A 19,154-nucleotide genomic window follows, 5' to 3' on the forward strand; every position below is an offset into this window, starting at 1 on the left:
GAAAGCTGTTCCCCCATATCTTTAACATCACTGCTCTGCTCTCCTCAAAACCATTCCTCTTTTCCTCATCACTGTCCTCTCACCTTGGTTCTTCTTCATATGCATGTATACTTTCCTGAATCTATCTGATTTATCTTTTATGGTTTGTCATCCCCAATAAAATGTAAGTTTTGTGAGGGTGGAGCCTTGTCTCTGTTCAGTGCAGCTTTCCTAGGGCCCAGAATAAAACCAGGCAAAACATGTATCTTATGAATGGATGAATGAATAAAGCTTCACACAAGAGCTTATCTGTGTCTTTTATTTGGCTAGTGTTTAAATTTCAGAAGGCATTAAAGCAACCGCAGTTCTAAGCATGGCTTTATGATACAAAATTTAAGTACCACATTATTTAGACACAATTTTTCTTCCCCTTTTTATGTTTAGCTACAAGATCCCACAGAAAGTATAAATACCCAAAAAAGGCAAACTAGGTATGTTTGTGTAAGTTACTTTTTCAACACAGTTAAAATATTCTCAAGCAAGTATTTAGCACTATTTGAGGATATATGTACTCTAATAAGAAACTAATAGTGAAATTGATGATGACCATTGATAAGAGTCCTATCTACCAGTCTAAATCAGTGTTCGAAAATTTTCATGTACTGCACAGAAACAGGTGGAATTTTCGCTAGGTAGGGACAGAAGACCTGAAATAGCAGCCAGTGAGTATTCAGAGATCATGAAGCCAAACTTTAAAGATATTAAAATCACATCTTTTTAATTGTTCCTGTGAACTAACATATGATAGAAAACTAAGCAGTACATGATTTTTACAATTCCCCCATCCCTGGCACATAGCTAGGCATAGCACAGCAGAACATAAGGCAGTGTCAGGGAAATAAAGTGTAAAATTATATTTTCTCCTCTTGGAGCTTACAATCCAGAACAGAACTACTTATAGCCACTGTAGCTAGAGGTGATTAGGGAAGATTTCATGGAGACAGTGAAGATGAAGCTCTAGTAATTAACAAGTAGATTTTAATGACAGAAATGAGAACATTCTAAGAACTAAAGGTACAGATATCTAACAGTCCAAAAATTATGGGGAAAGCAAGTTCGCTTGATGGGTTAACACCAGTGATTCTTAACCTACGGACCATGGATAGGCTTCAAGGGAACCTAAGAACCAGTGGAATCTGTTCGTAAATTTTGTGTGCAGTTTTCTAGGGAAAGGGTCAATGGCATTCTTATTTTTCAAAGGAATCTATGTTGCAAAAGAGATTTTGAATTTATGTTGAAAGTCCTTGGACAATCAACTTCAAAAAGGTTTGGCTGGTAATGAAGACCTTCTAGATTAGGCTAGTAATGTAGAATTTGACTCCAACTTGAGGCTTTTGTACACAGGATGAGTAAACAGATGAAATTCAAGACTTGGTGAAGATTTAGATGCGAAAGGTCAGAGAAAAATATCAAGGATGAAATCAAGCTTATGATTTGGGACAATCACTGTAGTCAGAGTTACAAGCTTGGTGCAAGATTGATTAAGTTTGGAGTATTCAGAGAAATGGACAGTTGAAAACACAAGTCTACAGAAACAGAGCTGAAAGTCAGTAATGCTAATTTTAGCTGAAGAAATTAAGATCATCCAACCATTATTTGGTAAAATGGAAGTACTCAAAATTTGGTGAAAAACTCAGTAGGAAACATCAATACTTAAGGGCAAAGAGTAATATAAGTGAAATGATCAACATTTGGGTTGGAATATCTTGGTGTCTAGCCCAACAAAGGAGTGGTTAGGTCAATCATACCCCACAGAGATCAAGTGAAAGAAGTGGTAAGAGATGCTAGCTTGTTAATGGTTGAAAGGGAAGTGAAAAAGTGTAGACAGTGTAGACCAGTGGCAAGGATTTTATTGAGATTCCACCTGTAGCAGATTCTTAACATTTTGGGGGACACAGATCCTTTTTGTAAAAGTGAATATATACATAAAATTTTACACGTAAGTTTTCAGGGTTCATGGACACTTGGATTAAAGTTTAGTGATCTACAAAATCCTCAAGGCTGCATAATGTAACAGTGATTTCCAAATATGGTTTATAGACTGATGGTAAGTCAATCCCTCAGTAACAACTGCTCCTTTAGAAATGAATCTTGCTGGGTACACTGCCCAGACTTATGCTATTACAAGAAAGAAACTAGTTACGGTTATCGACTGGGAGATTCCAATTTCTGAAAATGATGATAGGCTAGGGATTATCAGTGTGGCTAAAATATGTATTATCAGAACTAAAAGAATTTTATGATCCACAGAGGCACTTATCATAACCATACAAGATGTACTAAATCTTTCATTTGGAACTGGACAGGTGACTGTACTTTTTTCCCCCGAGGGAAATTGCCCTCACGTCCATCAGAGTTCTTCAAATAGTCCCCTTTCTATGGCTTCCACAGTGCCTCTTCATCTTATTTAGTGTGTCTTCCCTACCCCATCACCAATCTCAACTTTTCCTCCATCCTTTCTAAGATACAAACGTTTTAACTTTCTAAAACTTATAGTTTGAGATACAGAAGGTCAAGTAGTAACTTTAGAGCTGTATAATAGGACATTATTAGTATTTGAATATATTTGATTATGTTACCTACCTAAAAATGACCATATAGTGGGTAAAAGAATAATTTTAAAATGTCCTTATGGTACTTTAACTTTCTTAGTTATGTCGACTCTGGAAGTCTGGAGTTGTCTTAGTCTGGAAGCTCTGTTGAAACCTGTCCACCATAGGTGACGCTACTGGTATTTGAAATACTGGTGACATAGCTTTCAGCATCAGAGCAACATGGAACTGCCACAGTATGACAACTGATAGTTGGGTGGTGTGGTTCCCTGACAGGGAAACGTACCCGAGCCTTGGTGGTGAGAGAGCCGAATCTTAACCATTAGACCACTGGAATAATTTCACTGCTTATAAAGAAATATTAATACACATGTACACATATTCTACTAACCCATGAATCTACAGAAACATTTACCCACTAATAAATTTTGTTTGCTCTGATTGATTTAAAATCTTTTCTTCTTGATTTTTTTTCTGCAGCTAAACTAGAAATTTATAGTTTTTCTCCTAAGAAATGCAATGACGTTCTTTCCTATAAGTTGCCCTCTCTGATTTTCTTGTCAGACTGTTTCAAGGAAATCCATGTGTTCAATATACTTGCTCGCAGTTTGGCCCATACCAAATGGTTGTTTAATCCAAATATCTGAGCAGCAAACTGAGCTGATCCTTCTGGAGAAAGTACGGTTGAACAGCCAACACCTATTGGTTCAGAAAGGAAAACAGAAAATTGAGCTATCAATTAGTAATGAAAATAGCACGTAGCAAACTATTTTATATTCACAGAAGTCCTGTTAGTCACAGATGGTAAAAGTTACTGTATTATCCTTGTCTAAAGTAGAATCTGTGGAAGGAGTTTTCCATCTTTTCTGTTGGAGTGGTAAAGTGATTATTAGAGGATAAGTAGTATTTATTTTCCATGAACAGATATTTTATGTACATCATCTATCACTCTTTTCACTGAATCCACTTGCAAAGAAATTTACCTTTTTCAAAGTTCTTTTCACATACACTATCCCTATGAATAGCAATAGAAATAAAACAAAGGACAAGGTAAGTGGGTAGAAGCACCTATTCTTAGACAAACTTGAGGTATGTTGTTTTAATAATTTTATAGCTACTCCTTTTGTCTTTGCACTTGAACTATTTTAACATTTTTTGTTTGTTTTGTTTTGTTTCTCCTGAGGAAGACTGGCCCTGAGCTAACATCTGTGCCAGTCTTCCTCTATTTTATATGTGGGTCACCACTACAGCATGGCTGCTGAGTGGTGCAGGTCTGTGCTCAGGATGCAAACCCATGAACCCAGGCTGCCAAAGTGAAGTGCGCCAAACTTAACCACTATGCCATGGGGCCAGCCCTCTAACATTTTTAAGTAGTAAAAAAGTCAAATCCAAAGAATAATTTTAAGTAATATCAGTCGATAAATAAATTCAATAGTAATAAGATCTAAAAGAGAGTAGAGTAAGAAAGTAACTTCCTTGGAGGCCACATGTTTGCTCATGTAGTTTCTTGAGGAGGTACTATTATGTCTGTGTCATCACAGTCAACGATGAACTAGCTTACAGATACCAAAAGCTCCATTTCCTCAAATATGCTTGGAATTCATCAGACTCTCTGACTCTCACTATCCCCAGTAAGAACAGACTAAATACAAATCATAAGGTCATTTTATTCATTTGTATTAATAGTCAATTTATGCAGCTCCACCACTTACTATGTGACATTGGTCAAGTTACTTAATTTTAGTGTCCTTATCTATAAAAGGGGAATGATACCCAATGACATTCTTCACGGAAATAGAATAAAGAATCCTAAAATTCATATGGGGCAACAAAAGACCCTGAGTTGCTAAAGCAATCCTGATAAAAAGAATAAAGCTGGAGGCCTCACAATCCCTGACTTCAAAATATACTACAAAGCTTTAGTAATCAAAACAGCATGACACTGGTACAAAAACAGACACACAGATCAATGGAACAGAACTGAAAGCTCAGAAATAAAACCACACATCTACAAACAGCTAATCTTTGACAAAGGAGCTAAGAACATACAATGGAGAAAGGAAAGCCGCTTCAATAAATGGTGTTGGGAAAACTGGACAGCCACATGTAAAAGAGTGAAAGTAGACCATTCTCTTATGCCATTCACAAAAATTAACTCAAAATGGATCAAAGACCTGAAGGTAGAAATCATAAAACTTCTAGAAGATAATATAGGCTCTACACTCTCTAACATTGGTCTTAGAAGGATCTTTCCGAATACTATGTCTTCTCAGACAACAGAGACAAAAGAAAAAACAAACAAGTGGGACTTCATCAGACTAAAGAGCTTCTACAAGGCAAGGGAAACCAGGATTGAAATGAAGACAACCCACCAACTGGGAAAAAATATTTGCAAATCATATATCTGACAAACGGTTAATCTCCATAATATATAAAGAACTCACACAACTCAATTACAAAAAATCAAACAACCCGATTAAAAAATGGGCAGAGGATATGAACTGACATTTCTCCAAAGAAGATATACAAATGGCCAACAGATACATGAAAAGATGTTCAACATCACTAATCATCAGGGAAATTGAAATCAAAACTACACTAATATATCACCGTATACCCATTAGAATGGCTATAATAACAGACAAAAAATAACAAATGTTGGAGAGGTGGTGGAGAAAAGGGAACCCTCATACACTGTTGGTGGGAATGCAAACTGGTGCAGCCACTATGGAAGACAGAATGGAGATTTCTCAAAAAACTCAAAATAGAAATACCATATGACCCAGCCATCCCACTACTGGGTACTTATCCAAAGAACTTGAAATTAGCAATTCAAAGAGACTTATGCACCCCTATGTTCACTGCAGCATTATTCACAATAGCCAAGACATGGAAGCAACCTAAGTGCCCACTGACCAATGATTGGATAAAGAAGATATGGTATATACATATACAATGGAATACTACTCAGCCATAAAAAATGACAAAATCGCCCCATCTGCAACAACATGGATGGACCTTGATTTCTCTAGGATTTCATTCATATGTCAAAGATAAACATATGGACAAAGAGAATTATTTAGTGGTTTCCAGAGGGAAGGGAGGTGGGGGGTGGGCACAAAGGGTGAAGGGGCACACCTATAAGGTGACTGACAAATAATAACATACAACTGAAATTTCACAATGTTGTAAACTCATAACCTAAATACAAGGGGTTGGGGCGGGGGGGAGAATGACAACTAGTAGCTACTTTATATGAGGATTCCATGAGTTAATACAGATAAAGTGCTAGGAGCATTACCTGGCACATAGTTAAGTACTCAATGAATGTCACCCATTATTATTAGTAGTAAACTAAGTAGAGTGTTCCACTCCAGTAAGTGAAATACCTGTGCCTACTGTCCAGGACTCACTTTTTGATACCAAAAAAGCTTAATTAGCAAAAAACTAGGTTATCCAGTGAGCATGCTATAAGAGAAAGAGAAAAGGAGTTTTCAGGATTTTACACAGGCCACTATAAAACTGTTGCTTGAAAGATTATCCCCAATTCTAATGATTAGAATGTACAAATATTCCAGATTCCCTCTCTCTCCTTGGACAGTACTAGATTAAAACTGTCAAATTTTTGTTCATCGCATTCTTCTCTTCAAAGTTCCAAGGATAATACCTATACTCTTCCTCTGGCATAAACTTGGTTATAGCTTCCTTTACAGCTATGGTAGATTTTTAACTCGAAAAGTTGATATAATCAGATGTCTAGTTAAAGATGGATTAATTACAAGATGTATCCCTGAAATCATATAAAAACAACAGTAAAGGGAATAAAGAAACAGACAAACATAACAACAAAGAGTTAACAGCAGTGACATTTTGGCAGCTGAAAGACAAATGGAGTGGTAACTAACTTAGCTGACCAAGAAAATTTAATCCTAGCCTGGAAGCAGGGAAAGAGGAAGAACAACCTGACTGACTTTACAAAACCCACTCAAAGGTTGAGGAATCAGTGGCACCACATACCTTTGAAGGGAGGCGTGGGATGAAAATGGGGCTAAAAAGCAAAGATCTGAGTGAAAGTCAAGGAGCAGTTAGGCTATCAGATCTCCCTCCCCAGTCTACGTGCCTGAGCAACTGCCCCTTCTGCACCAAGGCAGTTTTACATTTTTCTGAAGGTAAAACAGACTTTAGTCCAGACTTCTGTGGACTGGAGAACACCAGGCACAGTTAAGACAAGGAATGCCACAGTGAAAACAGGCGATCACACATGTTAAGATGCTTCCAGAATGCTGGCAGCCAGGTTTATTCCTCCAGTAAGAGACTGGGACTAGAAAGGTTCTCTGGGTAATTCTAAGCAACACATGAGAAAAGATCAAAAGACACTGATGTGAGGGGTTATTCAAGCAACAACCCCACCAGATCACCCCACAGTGAAGCCCACTTTTGACAAGCAGCATCACTTGCACATAACTTCTAACTGGTTTTTTACAGTGTTCCACTCTTAAGAGCAAAGAGCCAAGGATTACCAGACAGTTGAGGAAAAGAACTAATGTGAAAAAATATATAATACTCTTAAAGAGATCAAATATCTTATTGCAAAGATTAAACAAGAAAAGAATGTTTGGTTGGGGGAAGGGAAGTGAGAAGAAAAAAGAGCTCTTGGAAATTAAAAATACCATATACAAAATGAAAAACTCAATAGAAGGGTTGGATGTAAAGTTGAAGAAATAGTCCAGAAATTACAGCAATAAGAGAAAGAAAAGAGAATAGAAATCAAGGAGTTCCAAATTTGAATAATAAATCTGAAAATAACAGAAGAGAGAAAATGGAGGGGGAAGGAAATTATTAAGTAATTGAAGAAAATTTTCCAGGGCTAAAGAATCAGAGTTCCAGATTAAGAGAGCCAACTGAAAGCCCAGGATGAAAACTGACTCATCAAGATACATTTTTGTGAAATTTAACAATGGATGGACAAAAGATCCTATAAATTTCCAAAAAGAAATAAAATTCATAAATGACCTAGAATCAGAATGGTGGAAAGGCACTGGAGTTCTCAGTAACTCGAGAAGCTAGAAGACAATAGAGTAATGCCCTCAAAATTCTGCTGGAAAATGATTTTCAACCTAGAATTCTATTCCCAAATTACCAAAGACATGTGAGGCTACAAAAAAACCTTTTAGATATGCAAGGTCTCAAAAAGTTTACCTTTTGTAACCTTTCCTCAGGAAGTTCACTAAGAATGCTCTCCAACAAAAGAAGGAATAAATGAAAAAAGGAGAAGACATGGGACCTAGGAAACAAGAGATCCAAGACTACAGAAAGGCAAAATGAACGTCCGGGATGATGGTAAAGGGTGACCTTAAGACAACAACAGCACAGCAGGCCTAGAGAGAAGCCAGTCCACACTGGAACAGATCAGGGGGTTCAAATACTTAACTGACTCAAACAGTTATCAAGAGGGGATTTATAAAACTGTGAGAAAAGTCTGGTATTTAAGTAATAAGCAAATCAACTCTTACTGAAACAATACTGACTCTCCAGACTTGCAGATCAGATCACTATCTTGGACTATGATGAGCCTACCACAACATTGTTATTCTGAGATTCTGCTCAATCAGTTGATTGATAAAATTTCCTTATATGTTAATTATTCTGGTCCCTAATTTTTAAAAATAAAATTTCATTTGCTCTACAGAAGTAATCAAATTCACTTAAAAAAAATCTCAATACCACAAATGATGTATTCTTGGGGGGAAAAAAGCAAATCCGAACTTGATCTAACTACAGATCTCACCACCAGTTTATAGAAAAAATAGGGGATGGAAGAGCAAGTTAAACAACATCCAGGAACGTAATGGGCCAAATTCAAAATGTGGAAAATTAAATAGGACAAATGGAAAAAAGGAGGGAAATTAAGAGAGACTTAAGAGATATCAACTAAATGCAATGCAAAGATTGTGTTGGATCCTAATTTGAATAAACCAACTGTAAAAACAAATGAGATGACTGGAAAAATTTGAACACTAACTAGAAATTAGATGATTTTAAGATATTACCATTAATTTTCCTTACGTGTGAATATGGTATCATGATTATGATTTAAAAACTAGTCTTTATCATTTAAAGAGCCTTACTTAAATATTTAAGTATAAAATGCTATAATGTCTAAGATCTGCTTTAAAATAATCCAGCAGGAGAGTGCAGCTACAGATACAAGATGTTAATTGCTGTATTCTCTCTATTATTGTGTATGTTTGAAATTTTTTAATAAACAATTTTTAAAAATTCAATATATCTTGGGGCTGGCCCCGTGGCCGAGTGGTTAAGTTCCTGCGCTCTGCTGCAGGCGGCCCAGGGTTTCATTAGTTCGAATCCTGGGCGCGGAGATGGCACAGCTCATCAAACCACGCTGAGGCAGCATCCCACATGCCACAACTAGAAGGACCCACAACTAAGAATATACAACTATGTACCGGGGGGCTTTGGGAAGAAAAAGGAAAAAAATAAAATCTTTAAAAAAAAAAAAAAATTCAATATATCTTACCACTGGGCAGTCGAAGAGAAGACCACACATCCTGAGCTCCCCAGTCTGGAGTGAGGGGAGGACAGCTGATAACTGGATATGCTGTGTTAGCAGACATCACTGGTCCTAAACCATTGCTTCTGCCTGCCACTGCCACAAATACAGTGGGAATGCTATCCCCTAGGGAAATTACAGTTTATAATTGTTAAACATTCAAAAAAGATTTAAAGATAGCTTTAATAAAAAAAGGGATTATATGTCTTAAATACGACACTATTAAATAAGACACATAAATAAGGTGCTATTACTATATATATATTTAAAATATAAAGTTCACCCTGCCTCTTATTGTATGTCAAGTAATAAAGTAGCAAGAATAGGTTTGGCCATGTTCAAGATCTATAGTCTAAACGAGGTACCAGGATGTTAGTGAGGGAATGGCTCAAAGGCCCCTTCTACTAATGCTGCTTAGGCTCACTGAAACGAATGACACCACCCGAACCAGTGTCTGTGTCGGTGTCCTTCAACCAACAGGGTATAGGGAGACACAGTTAACAGATACTAGAGGTTTAGGGGCACTTCTTGAAAAAAAGAGTTGAAGGCAAATTAATAACGTAGCCAAATATTTAAAACCCTTCAATATATTTCCCAACATATCTCTTCAACATTTCATTCTTTGGTAAATTTACAAATTATTCCTTTGTTTCCTACAGCAGGGATTCCTTATGTGGAATCCAAAATTTAATGTATCTGCACTTTTCTGGAGAAAGAGTTCTGGCTTTTATTAGCTTATTATCAAAGGGGTCTGAGACCTGCCCCCTTTTGCAAAAAATCTTAATAACTATGTTCTGTGGCAAGTACCTTTAGAAGGAATACTCAATCAACATTTTTTCCAGTTGAGAAACATTTGGTTGTGTCTCCAGGGCACCATTATTTTAGACCAATGCTATCCCATCAAGACATTTCTTTTATATAGTAAATTCTGCACTTATTCCTTAATTTCATGTTTGACTGCTTCCCAGGAAAGGCTGGCCATTAGAGAAACTTGAGAGGATCTGCTGCTTCGACTTCAGGCCTCCCGTGATTTATGTGGGGCCTATTTTCTGTGGGAGCATATTAGAAACAATGTTCGAAGGGCTTCTTATTAGGTAAAGACTAATTCTAGTCTTTATTTTCTGTCCATGCTTGAATTTTCAATTCTTTCTCCCTGATCCAATCTTTTATAAGCTCCTAGAGCACCTTAAACTCTCTAGAGGCGAGTATCAGGAAAGGCTAGAATACCACATTTTTTCCCTTGGAAATGTGGCAAAGCTCTTTTTCAGCATCATTAGTCTAAACATTAAATTTTTTGGCAAAATCAGGGTAACTTCCTCAAATGCTCTAGTTATTTGACATTTACCTTCATATTCAGCTTTAATCCTCAGAGTTTCATCTGGTCCTTTATGGGCAGATGTTACCCGAAGTTCACATGGAATGCCAAAATTTCCACAAGCCTTCTTGATTTTTTCACAGTGGCCGAGATCAGAAGTTGAGCCCATCAATACTACAACTCTGCACTGACTTTCTGGTCTCAGAAGCAACTGGAAAAGAAAACATGGATATGCAAAAGAAGATAAGGACCAAAATGGATAAATATAAGCATGAGTACCATAAGAAGTGAGTTCAGAGCTATAGTTTATAGTAAAACTGTATCTGCACAGAGTATTTTCTTTCTTAACAGGCCAAATTTAAGACAGAAACAAATAGAATAAAATGATAGAGGAGTTATTTTTCAAGATAACCTCTATATGTAAAGGAAAGTGGTCTTCATAATTAAGACCTCAAGAATAAGATTTTTAATTAGATAAATTATGTTTACTATTATAATAAAAAGGATAAATATTCAAACCTTCTAATTAATATTCAGGAAGCTGTAATACAAAATATTTCATCCTAAGATTTTTAGTATATTCTGTTTAATGTAGGTTTTAAGACACAATCAGCCAAAATACAGAGGTCACGTTACAAATCTTCATTAAGTTAGTTGCTTGGAATTCAAAAGGCACGTTTCCATGGAAATGTTCTAAAAGGTGGTTATGACCCTTAGATAACCAGAAACCCTATTCAATTTCCATTGAAATTAGTAATAATAATAATACCATAAATCTTAACGTGACATTTTAACATTACATGGAGTTCCAATTCTGAACTCTGCTAATGGAAACCCACGCTAATGGAACTCTGAGTAGCAGTGGAGAGGTGGGTAGGAAATGTAAAGCTTCTCCAGCAGGGGAAGGGAGGAGACAAGGATTCCAGATTTCCCCAGTGGAATTTGGGAGGAGTGTCCTGGCCAGCTTAACAGCAGGGGGTTCCAGTAAGCCAATGAGGAAAGTTCAGCTGATATATTTCTTAAAGGCGCTCCTTTCTTTAAAGTCATAGGGGGAAAAAAAAAAGCACTGCATCCTCTCACTGTCTTCTCTTTTTGAAGCAAGATTTTTTTGGAGAAAAACACAGAACACAGTATGGATTTACTACAAAAGATTTACCTCTACTCTTTCTGCAACCCACTCAAAATTTTTCTTTACCATCTGGAGCCCTTCAGGAGTTACTTCCTTGAGATCACGATATGACTAGAAAATAAGATAGGAAGTTTAGAATACAAGTATTCTATTAGTAATATTCTTGCTATCTGAAATTATTTGGTTTCTGAGTTTGGGGTACAGATGAATTATTAAGAGTTGGCATAGCAAAGAATATACGTGAAAATGCATCTGAGTCTACAAACTGATTTCCTGAATTAGACTACAGAAAGTTCAGATAGTGAAGTATACTTCTATTTTCACTTAAAGACAAGCGCACTCTACACTAGCAACTACAATGAGCAGGCCTGAAAATTCTTATATAGTAAGTATAGAGAGGGTCTTCCCTAATTTTGTTTTTTAAAGGAAAGAGCAGAAATGGAACCTGATAAGATCCAGACTTCAGACAGTGTCCCACATCTGCCACCTACTTATATAATTGTGATGACAATCTATCCTCTCGGAGCCTTAGTTTTCAGTTAGCCCAACAAGGATAATACTTGCTCTGTATGAGCATCTGTTAAAATAATAAATGAGAAGTCTACTTTATAAATGTAAAGTATTACTCCTTTATTTTTTTTCAAGATACAGGAAATGTAAGAGATATTTATCTTTAAAAATAAATAGCAATCAGAAAAGGGAACCCTCATACACTGTTGCTGGGAATGCAAACTGCTGCAGCCACTAGGGAAAACAGTATGGAGATTCCTCAAAAAGTTAAGAATAGAAATACCTTATGACCCAGATATCCTTCTACTGGGTATCTATCCTAAGAACCTGAAATCAGCAATTCCAAAAGTTCCATGCACCCCTATGTTCACTGCAGCATTATTCACAATAGCCAAGTCATGGAACCAACCTAAGTGCCCAGCAACTGATGACTGGATAAAGATGTGGTATATATACACAATGGAATACTACTCAGCCATAAAAAAGGACAAAGCCGTCCCATTCACAACAACATGGATAGACCTTGAGGGTATTATGTTGAGTGAAATAAGCCAGATACAGAAAGATGAACTCTGTATGACTCCACTCATAGGTGGCAGTTAACATATGGACAAAGAGAACTGATCGGTGGTTGCCAGGGGAAAGGGGGGAGGGGGGAGGGCACCAGCAGTGAAGTGGTGTACCTACAACATGACTAATAATGATGGACAACTGTAATTTCATAAGGATGTTAACTTTCATAACCTTAATAAAAAATAAAATAAAAAATAAATAAATAAATAGCAATCAACTCAGGTTCAGATCTTAAGGAACAGTAATTGCCTTTTCTTTTCTTCCCATCTTTCCTTTCTCCTCCATCCCAGCCTGATCTTGCAAAGGATAAAAAAAAATCTAATGCACTACTTACCTGTTTGTCTTTCTGTTGGCTTCGATCTCCTGATGGCCAGAGTCTCCAGGAATCATTATCAATAACATCAGCAAGAACAATTTCTTTGGTGGTTACATCAACACCAAATTCAATCTAGAAACAGAGTATCACCAAAGAAAAGTTTTTCAAAACCATACTACTAAACACAATTCTCAGTTATAATCTTTTCTTTCAAATCTCCCTTTTACTTGTACCTTCATATCAACCAGGGTACAGTTCAGGGGCAACCAGGACTTCTCCAGTATTTCAAAAATAGCCTGTGTTGCATGACTCATGATATCGACTTCAGTTTGGCCTATAGCAAGTCCAGCAAAGCAAAATTTTGCAGCAATTAGCTGTTCCTGAGACCACTGTGGATCATTATTGGCATCATCCTGAGAATAAAGTATAAGAGTACAATTAATTTAAACATAAAAATTTTTAACTTTTCAGATAACCTGAAGTCCTTTTTTCCTTGAGCATTAATTCATCAGAAATATTTTCTTTAAAGATTTAGTTTTTGTTTAAAATACCTTTAATTCACAATTGTTTTTAATTTTTCTGTTTTCTATAGCTACTTTAAAATTCAAAATATTTGGATGAGTAAGTTATTCTAGGTCATAAAGTATTTGAAAGAATTTGTTCTCTCTATATAAACTAATTTAAACACAAGTTTGTGATTTTTATTTTTCTTTAATCAGTCAATAGAGATGAGGAGGTCGAAATATATTTGGGTTCACCAAACTTTTCCAGATGCAGTTTTCAAAACCTCCTAATCTTATTTTTGATAAGAATTTATACATCACAAGTCTTTAGAGACACTATTTGATAATTCAAGAGACTTCATACATAGAAATTAGTAAAAAAAGATAAAACACTTTCATTTTATTCTAAGTAGTATCCCAACTTTATATGAAATTTTTCTTTTGTGGAGTCTTGATTTGCATAATTATAATCATAATATGATGCTTTAAATTGTGCAGTTCACTGATTAAAAATGCAACACTGACATTGCTTCTGAAGTAGGACCATGCTTAAGAGCATAACAATGGAAAGAGAAAAGCTGTTTCAATAAAGAAAACCAATACAAATTCAGAACCACGGATTCTTATATCCCATATCATATACGTTTTTGCTTATAAGAAACATTGATAATACAATTTTTCTGTATTTAAATATAAAAGATCCCTCATATTAGCCTGTACTTCAAACTCTTCAACAATAAATTCCAAAATTTTTTGAATTGTTACTTTTCCTTTCTTCCTAGTAACTGCTAATTTTAATTTATTCATTTTGTTAGTCATCTTGGTCCAAAGTAAGATAAGTCTATTTTCACAGATGTTTTCTTTTAAAAATCCAAATGATCATTGCCAGTGTACAATACTGGCATCTATTTCTCGAATGACAATTGCAATAACAAAAGCTTTAATAATGTTTACATCTTTTGACTGTGGTTTTAAGTTTGTTGATACGTTATAGTAAGACACAACAGCATAAAATAATTACCTTGAAAAACATCTCCACTTTAGGTGGGTAAAACTTATATCCTTCCTTGACACCAGGATTTCTTTTGAGAAAAGAACCAGTTGCGATTCTTCTACAAACCCATTCAATTGGAATCATCTCACACTTAGGTGCAATGAAAGCTGTCTCCCCACATTTTCTGGTGAAAGCAGTTTTGATGCCTACATATTGATGATAAAAGATTAAAAAAAAAAAAAGAAGAAAAAGCATTAAAGTTGTATTTAAAAGGGTAGATCTGAGGCATAATAAAACTATACCCTTTACCAAATAAAAATCCTACCTGGCCAATTGCATTACCTTTAAATGGCACTATCAAAAATCAATGGAATTTTTTTTAAAAGGTGCAAGTAGGAAAATGAAATTATTAACATGGCTTTCTACTGCTTATCAAAATATTCAGGAATATTTCATCTTAATGTCGTATGGCAAAATACACACTGGATCAGATCTGGGGTCCAGTGATTTTTAACATTTATTCAAAAAATGCTGGAGTACTACTTCTGCCACTGCACACTCAACTCTGCACAAGGCACTTAACTATCTAAGTGGCACTAACTTATCTCTAAATGAGATTTGACTGCAGGATTCTCATATTCTATGGTTCAGTATTATACGGGTCTTGTAAAATATCAAGGTACTCATCACAATCAGATACAGCCCAAAATTTTAGACAGCTTTTTTGTCTTAATATTTGAAGCAAAGAATCCTTGAAAAAACCATCCAACAGGTAGCAGCAGGAACATATCGGCCAATTTGGCCAAGAGCAAAGAAAATATTTGTCCTTCCTCTCCCTTCTCTTACTCTGTTATGAGTGGATAGACTAAATGTAGTACATACATATAATGGATTATTATTCAGTTATAAAAAAGACTGAAATTCTGATACATGCTACAATATGGATGAACCTTGAAAACATTATGCTAAGTGAAAATAAAGGCTAAATATTATACAATCCCACTTATATGAAGTACTAAAGTAAGGGGAATTCAGAGACAGAAGGTAGAATAGAGGTTACCAGGGGCTGGGGAGAAGGGGAAAGGAAGAATTATTGTTGAATGGGTCAGAGTTTCCGTCTGGGATGATGAAAAAATTCTGGAAATGGATAGTGGTGAAGGTTGCACAATATTGTGAATGTACTGCCACTGAATTGTACCGAATTACAAATGGTTAAAATGGTAAATTTTATGTATGTATAGTTTACCACAATTTAATTTTAAAAAGTATCAGTACCTACTTTAGGTCAGGAATTTTAAATTCATTTTCTTTTTGTTTAATCCTTATAGCACCTGATAAGGTAGATAGTGTGATCCTCATCCAACAAAACAGGTAAGGACAGTGAGGCACAGTGTTCTATCAGCTAGTACTAGGTAAAGAAGGGTTTCTAACCCACACTCTCTGAACTCTGTAGGCTGCCCACATAACCACATATACTGCCTCTCCTAGAAGTGTTATTACATCACAGTACAAAGTAATACTATAGCATTAATGTGAATTAAAACATCTCTTGGAAACGTGTATGGGTTTAACATAATAATGCTCATCTTCAGAATGTAATGTTAGTACCCCAATCCCAATCTAATCCTCTAAAATCAATTTTTGTTAACAGGGAAGGACTGGGGATCTTTGATCTTATGTATGTATTCATACATAAAGGGAACCTACATTTATGGGAACCTTTCACCGTGCTAAGCGTTTTACATGTTATCTCATTTAACCACACATAAAATTTTCGAGGTAGTATTATTTACATTTTACAGTGAAGGATGCAGAGGCTCAAAGAAGTTAAGTACTTTGACAAGCTATGTCATGTTGCCAATCAGTAATGGAGCCTGGACTTGAAAGGCACTGTCTAGTTCCAAAATCTGTACTGTTTTCTACGCATTCCCTCTGGGTTTGACTAATAGATTCAACTAAAACAGGGAAAAGAATAAATTGTGATATGCTGCACAAACAGGAATTCTGGGAAAGAACGTTATCAGTAAAATGGTCATTTTAACCTTTAATGACTGATCGGGCTTATGTGCAGGCAGGTGATTTACATCAATCCTTAACTGGAGGTGGTAAGTACATGCCTGGCCTCAAGAGCCCTTCTTTTTTAAGTCTGTTAATCATTAGTCATATCTGCTCATTTGTATACCACACTTGACAGACTAGTATCCAAACCTATTGTTTAAATATAAACAATAGTTACTTTTACTCAGAGGAGAACCCTCCCCCCACATCAAAGAGAACCAAAACCACAAAATCAACTTATGGTAATGATCTCATACAGAAAAAAAAAGTTGCTCCCGGAAAAGATTCAGTTTAAATGATATAGTGATTGATTCTAATACACATGCTAACCATTAAAGCAAATTTCACGACTGCATACGATGAGCAAAAGAACTCCCCGTTTGTTTCAGTTGTCTACAAAATTCAAAACTCCTATCAAGATTACTAAGAAAATGTAAATGTCACTTCGTACTCTGAATTGCATGCCCATGTATGATAGCTAATCAGCCCACATATCCCTGGGGCCACCCACATATTAAGGCTCCCAGTTTCCCATCTGTGGTTTAGCAGCTGCAGGACCATTATTCCTAGCACTACTATTACAACTAAATGTAATTACAGTGGGTTTCTGTGGTTGGGAACTGACACTTAAAGGTTAAATTTCGATTTTTAAGTATTGAGACCAAATCCATGAATTTCATTAGCTCAGGTACAGCTTGTACAATATTTCCATGGAAAAACAGTATTACTCGTATGTATTATTTGTACAGTATTTAACAGTTTGCTTTTGAGTGACAACGAGAAAACTAGAATTCTGATTTACTGATTCTATTCTGGTGCTCTTTCCATTTTAATTCCTGGAAATACCTACATTTGGATATAACCTGGTTAGAAAGAAAGCAGTTTTAAACAGACCACTGGTGCTGAACCGGACATAGCATTTAACTACTAGCAAGTAAAATTACGTAAGGCTTAAAAGAACTCCTGATCTGTCCTTTAAAACTAATCTGTTGAAGAATTTTTTAAAAACTTAGGCTTTCCTTTATTTCACAGTATATAAAACCTGGAAAACACTTTTCAACATCTGTGAACCATGTTAGTTTTAGCTATGTTAAGTGTGCCAAATACAGTACTTTAAAGATAACTGTTGGAGAACTTCATTTAGGGTGACCAACTTCCCAGTCTCCCCAGAAGCAGGACGTTCAGACTCAAAACTAGGAAACCTCCTGAACAAACAGAGACAACTTGGATCACCCTGATTCACTTGTCCTTAAACCCCAGAAAGTGTACTGTATAGTGCCTTATTGAATAAGCAAATAAAAACTTGGGCCTGTACTTATCTTCCATTACTTAAAAGTATATATATAACTCCATAGCTATGAACAATTACTATGGGTACATAGAAGCTAGTTTTTGTTGTTAATTTATAGGGTTAAGCAACTTTTAAAAATGTTAATGTACATGGGGAAAAGGAGATAACTTGGGAGGTCAAAAATGGGATCACTTTATCTGTACTGCAGAAGGAACCTAAAATTAGTTTGATGTTCTCTCTAGAAATCTACTCAGTCATTGGGAAACCACCAATCAAGGCAGGCTTGAAATAAAAATTTTGGATCATATTACTTAGGAACTGTGGGACGTCCTTCAATTTATAGCAATATAGTCACTTTCAATGCATAGAGGGATTTATGATGTGGATGACAATTTAGATTGGCAATTAAATATATATTTTTCCACACTAACTTAAAAATGTGAAACAGGGTACTTTAGAAGGGGCAAAACTACTCAAGACCCCATTCTGTACTGACAGAACAGATTTAACCTGAATTACCTTGTTATTTTGTGGAAGACGGGTACATCTGTCTTGACTGGAAACAGAAGTATTAAATTCCACTTTGGACTTAAGAAAAATTAATTTAAGAAAGACTAATGCTTACTGGAAACTCTAAGAAATGAAAGGGCAACTGGAATATTAGAAGTAAATAGAAAAGTATTAAATTATAAAATTAGAACTAAATTATAAGGAACAAAGCTTTTATTTTAGAGATAAGGAACCAGAGGTTTCAAGGGTTGCATGATCCAAAGCAATGAGGGAAAGAGCTAGAGGGAAAGAGCTCAAATCTTCTACTAGTTGAGATTTCACACACTACAGACCCCAATCAGCTACTGACTGAATCCCTACAAAAACTTCTTATCCTAATTCCCTTCTTTTACTCCTTATGCCCTCCACATAATGTTTTAATCTTAATTTCATGTTTTGAATAGAATTCTCTATTAGAAATAGTCTTCATTCAGTTTTAGGTTAGAAGGCAACTCCTGGAAATCTTTGATCTAGTCCAAATCCCTCACTTGTGGAATGGCAGGATGAGAAGGTATGGCTGCAGTCTTCAAATACTTTCCAGCGCTTTCAGGTGGAAGAGGGATTTGAAATTCTTCACTATCTCCAAGGGGCAGAGCAAAGAATAATTATATGGAATTACAGGACTCAATTTCAATTCAGCTGCCTAACATCCAGAACGGGCTTTCTTCGTAGGTTAAATTCCTCAAAATTGAAGACTGCAGGAGAGAGAAGTTGTAGAGAAGATACACATGCCAGACAAAGACAGCAAATTAAG

The 19,154-nt window shown here is 35.8% G+C and overlaps 1 protein-coding gene across 1 annotated transcript in view; it reads right to left on the reverse strand.

Annotated features, from left to right (window-relative positions):
• Window positions 1-284: 284 nt before the first annotated feature.
• The window catches only part of PAICS (phosphoribosylaminoimidazole carboxylase and phosphoribosylaminoimidazolesuccinocarboxamide synthase), a 45,018-nt gene continuing 26,148 nt past the window's right edge, over window positions 285-19,154 (reverse strand). The window contains exons 11-17 of the mRNA XM_070614834.1: window positions 14,530-14,708; window positions 13,239-13,418; window positions 13,024-13,137; window positions 11,634-11,717; window positions 10,508-10,688; window positions 9,130-9,288; window positions 285-3,290 (exon numbers count right to left, since the gene is read on the reverse strand). Coding sequence (XP_070470935.1) covers window positions 3,124-3,290; window positions 9,130-9,288; window positions 10,508-10,688; window positions 11,634-11,717; window positions 13,024-13,137; window positions 13,239-13,418; window positions 14,530-14,708 — 1,064 coding nt within the window. The 3' untranslated portion in view covers window positions 285-3,123. The remainder of the gene's footprint in view (window positions 3,291-9,129; window positions 9,289-10,507; window positions 10,689-11,633; window positions 11,718-13,023; window positions 13,138-13,238; window positions 13,419-14,529; window positions 14,709-19,154) is intronic.

Source organism: Equus przewalskii, chromosome 3, assembly GCF_037783145.1.
Source record: "Equus przewalskii isolate Varuska chromosome 3, EquPr2, whole genome shotgun sequence".
Lineage (NCBI taxonomy): Eukaryota > Metazoa > Chordata > Mammalia > Perissodactyla > Equidae > Equus > Equus przewalskii.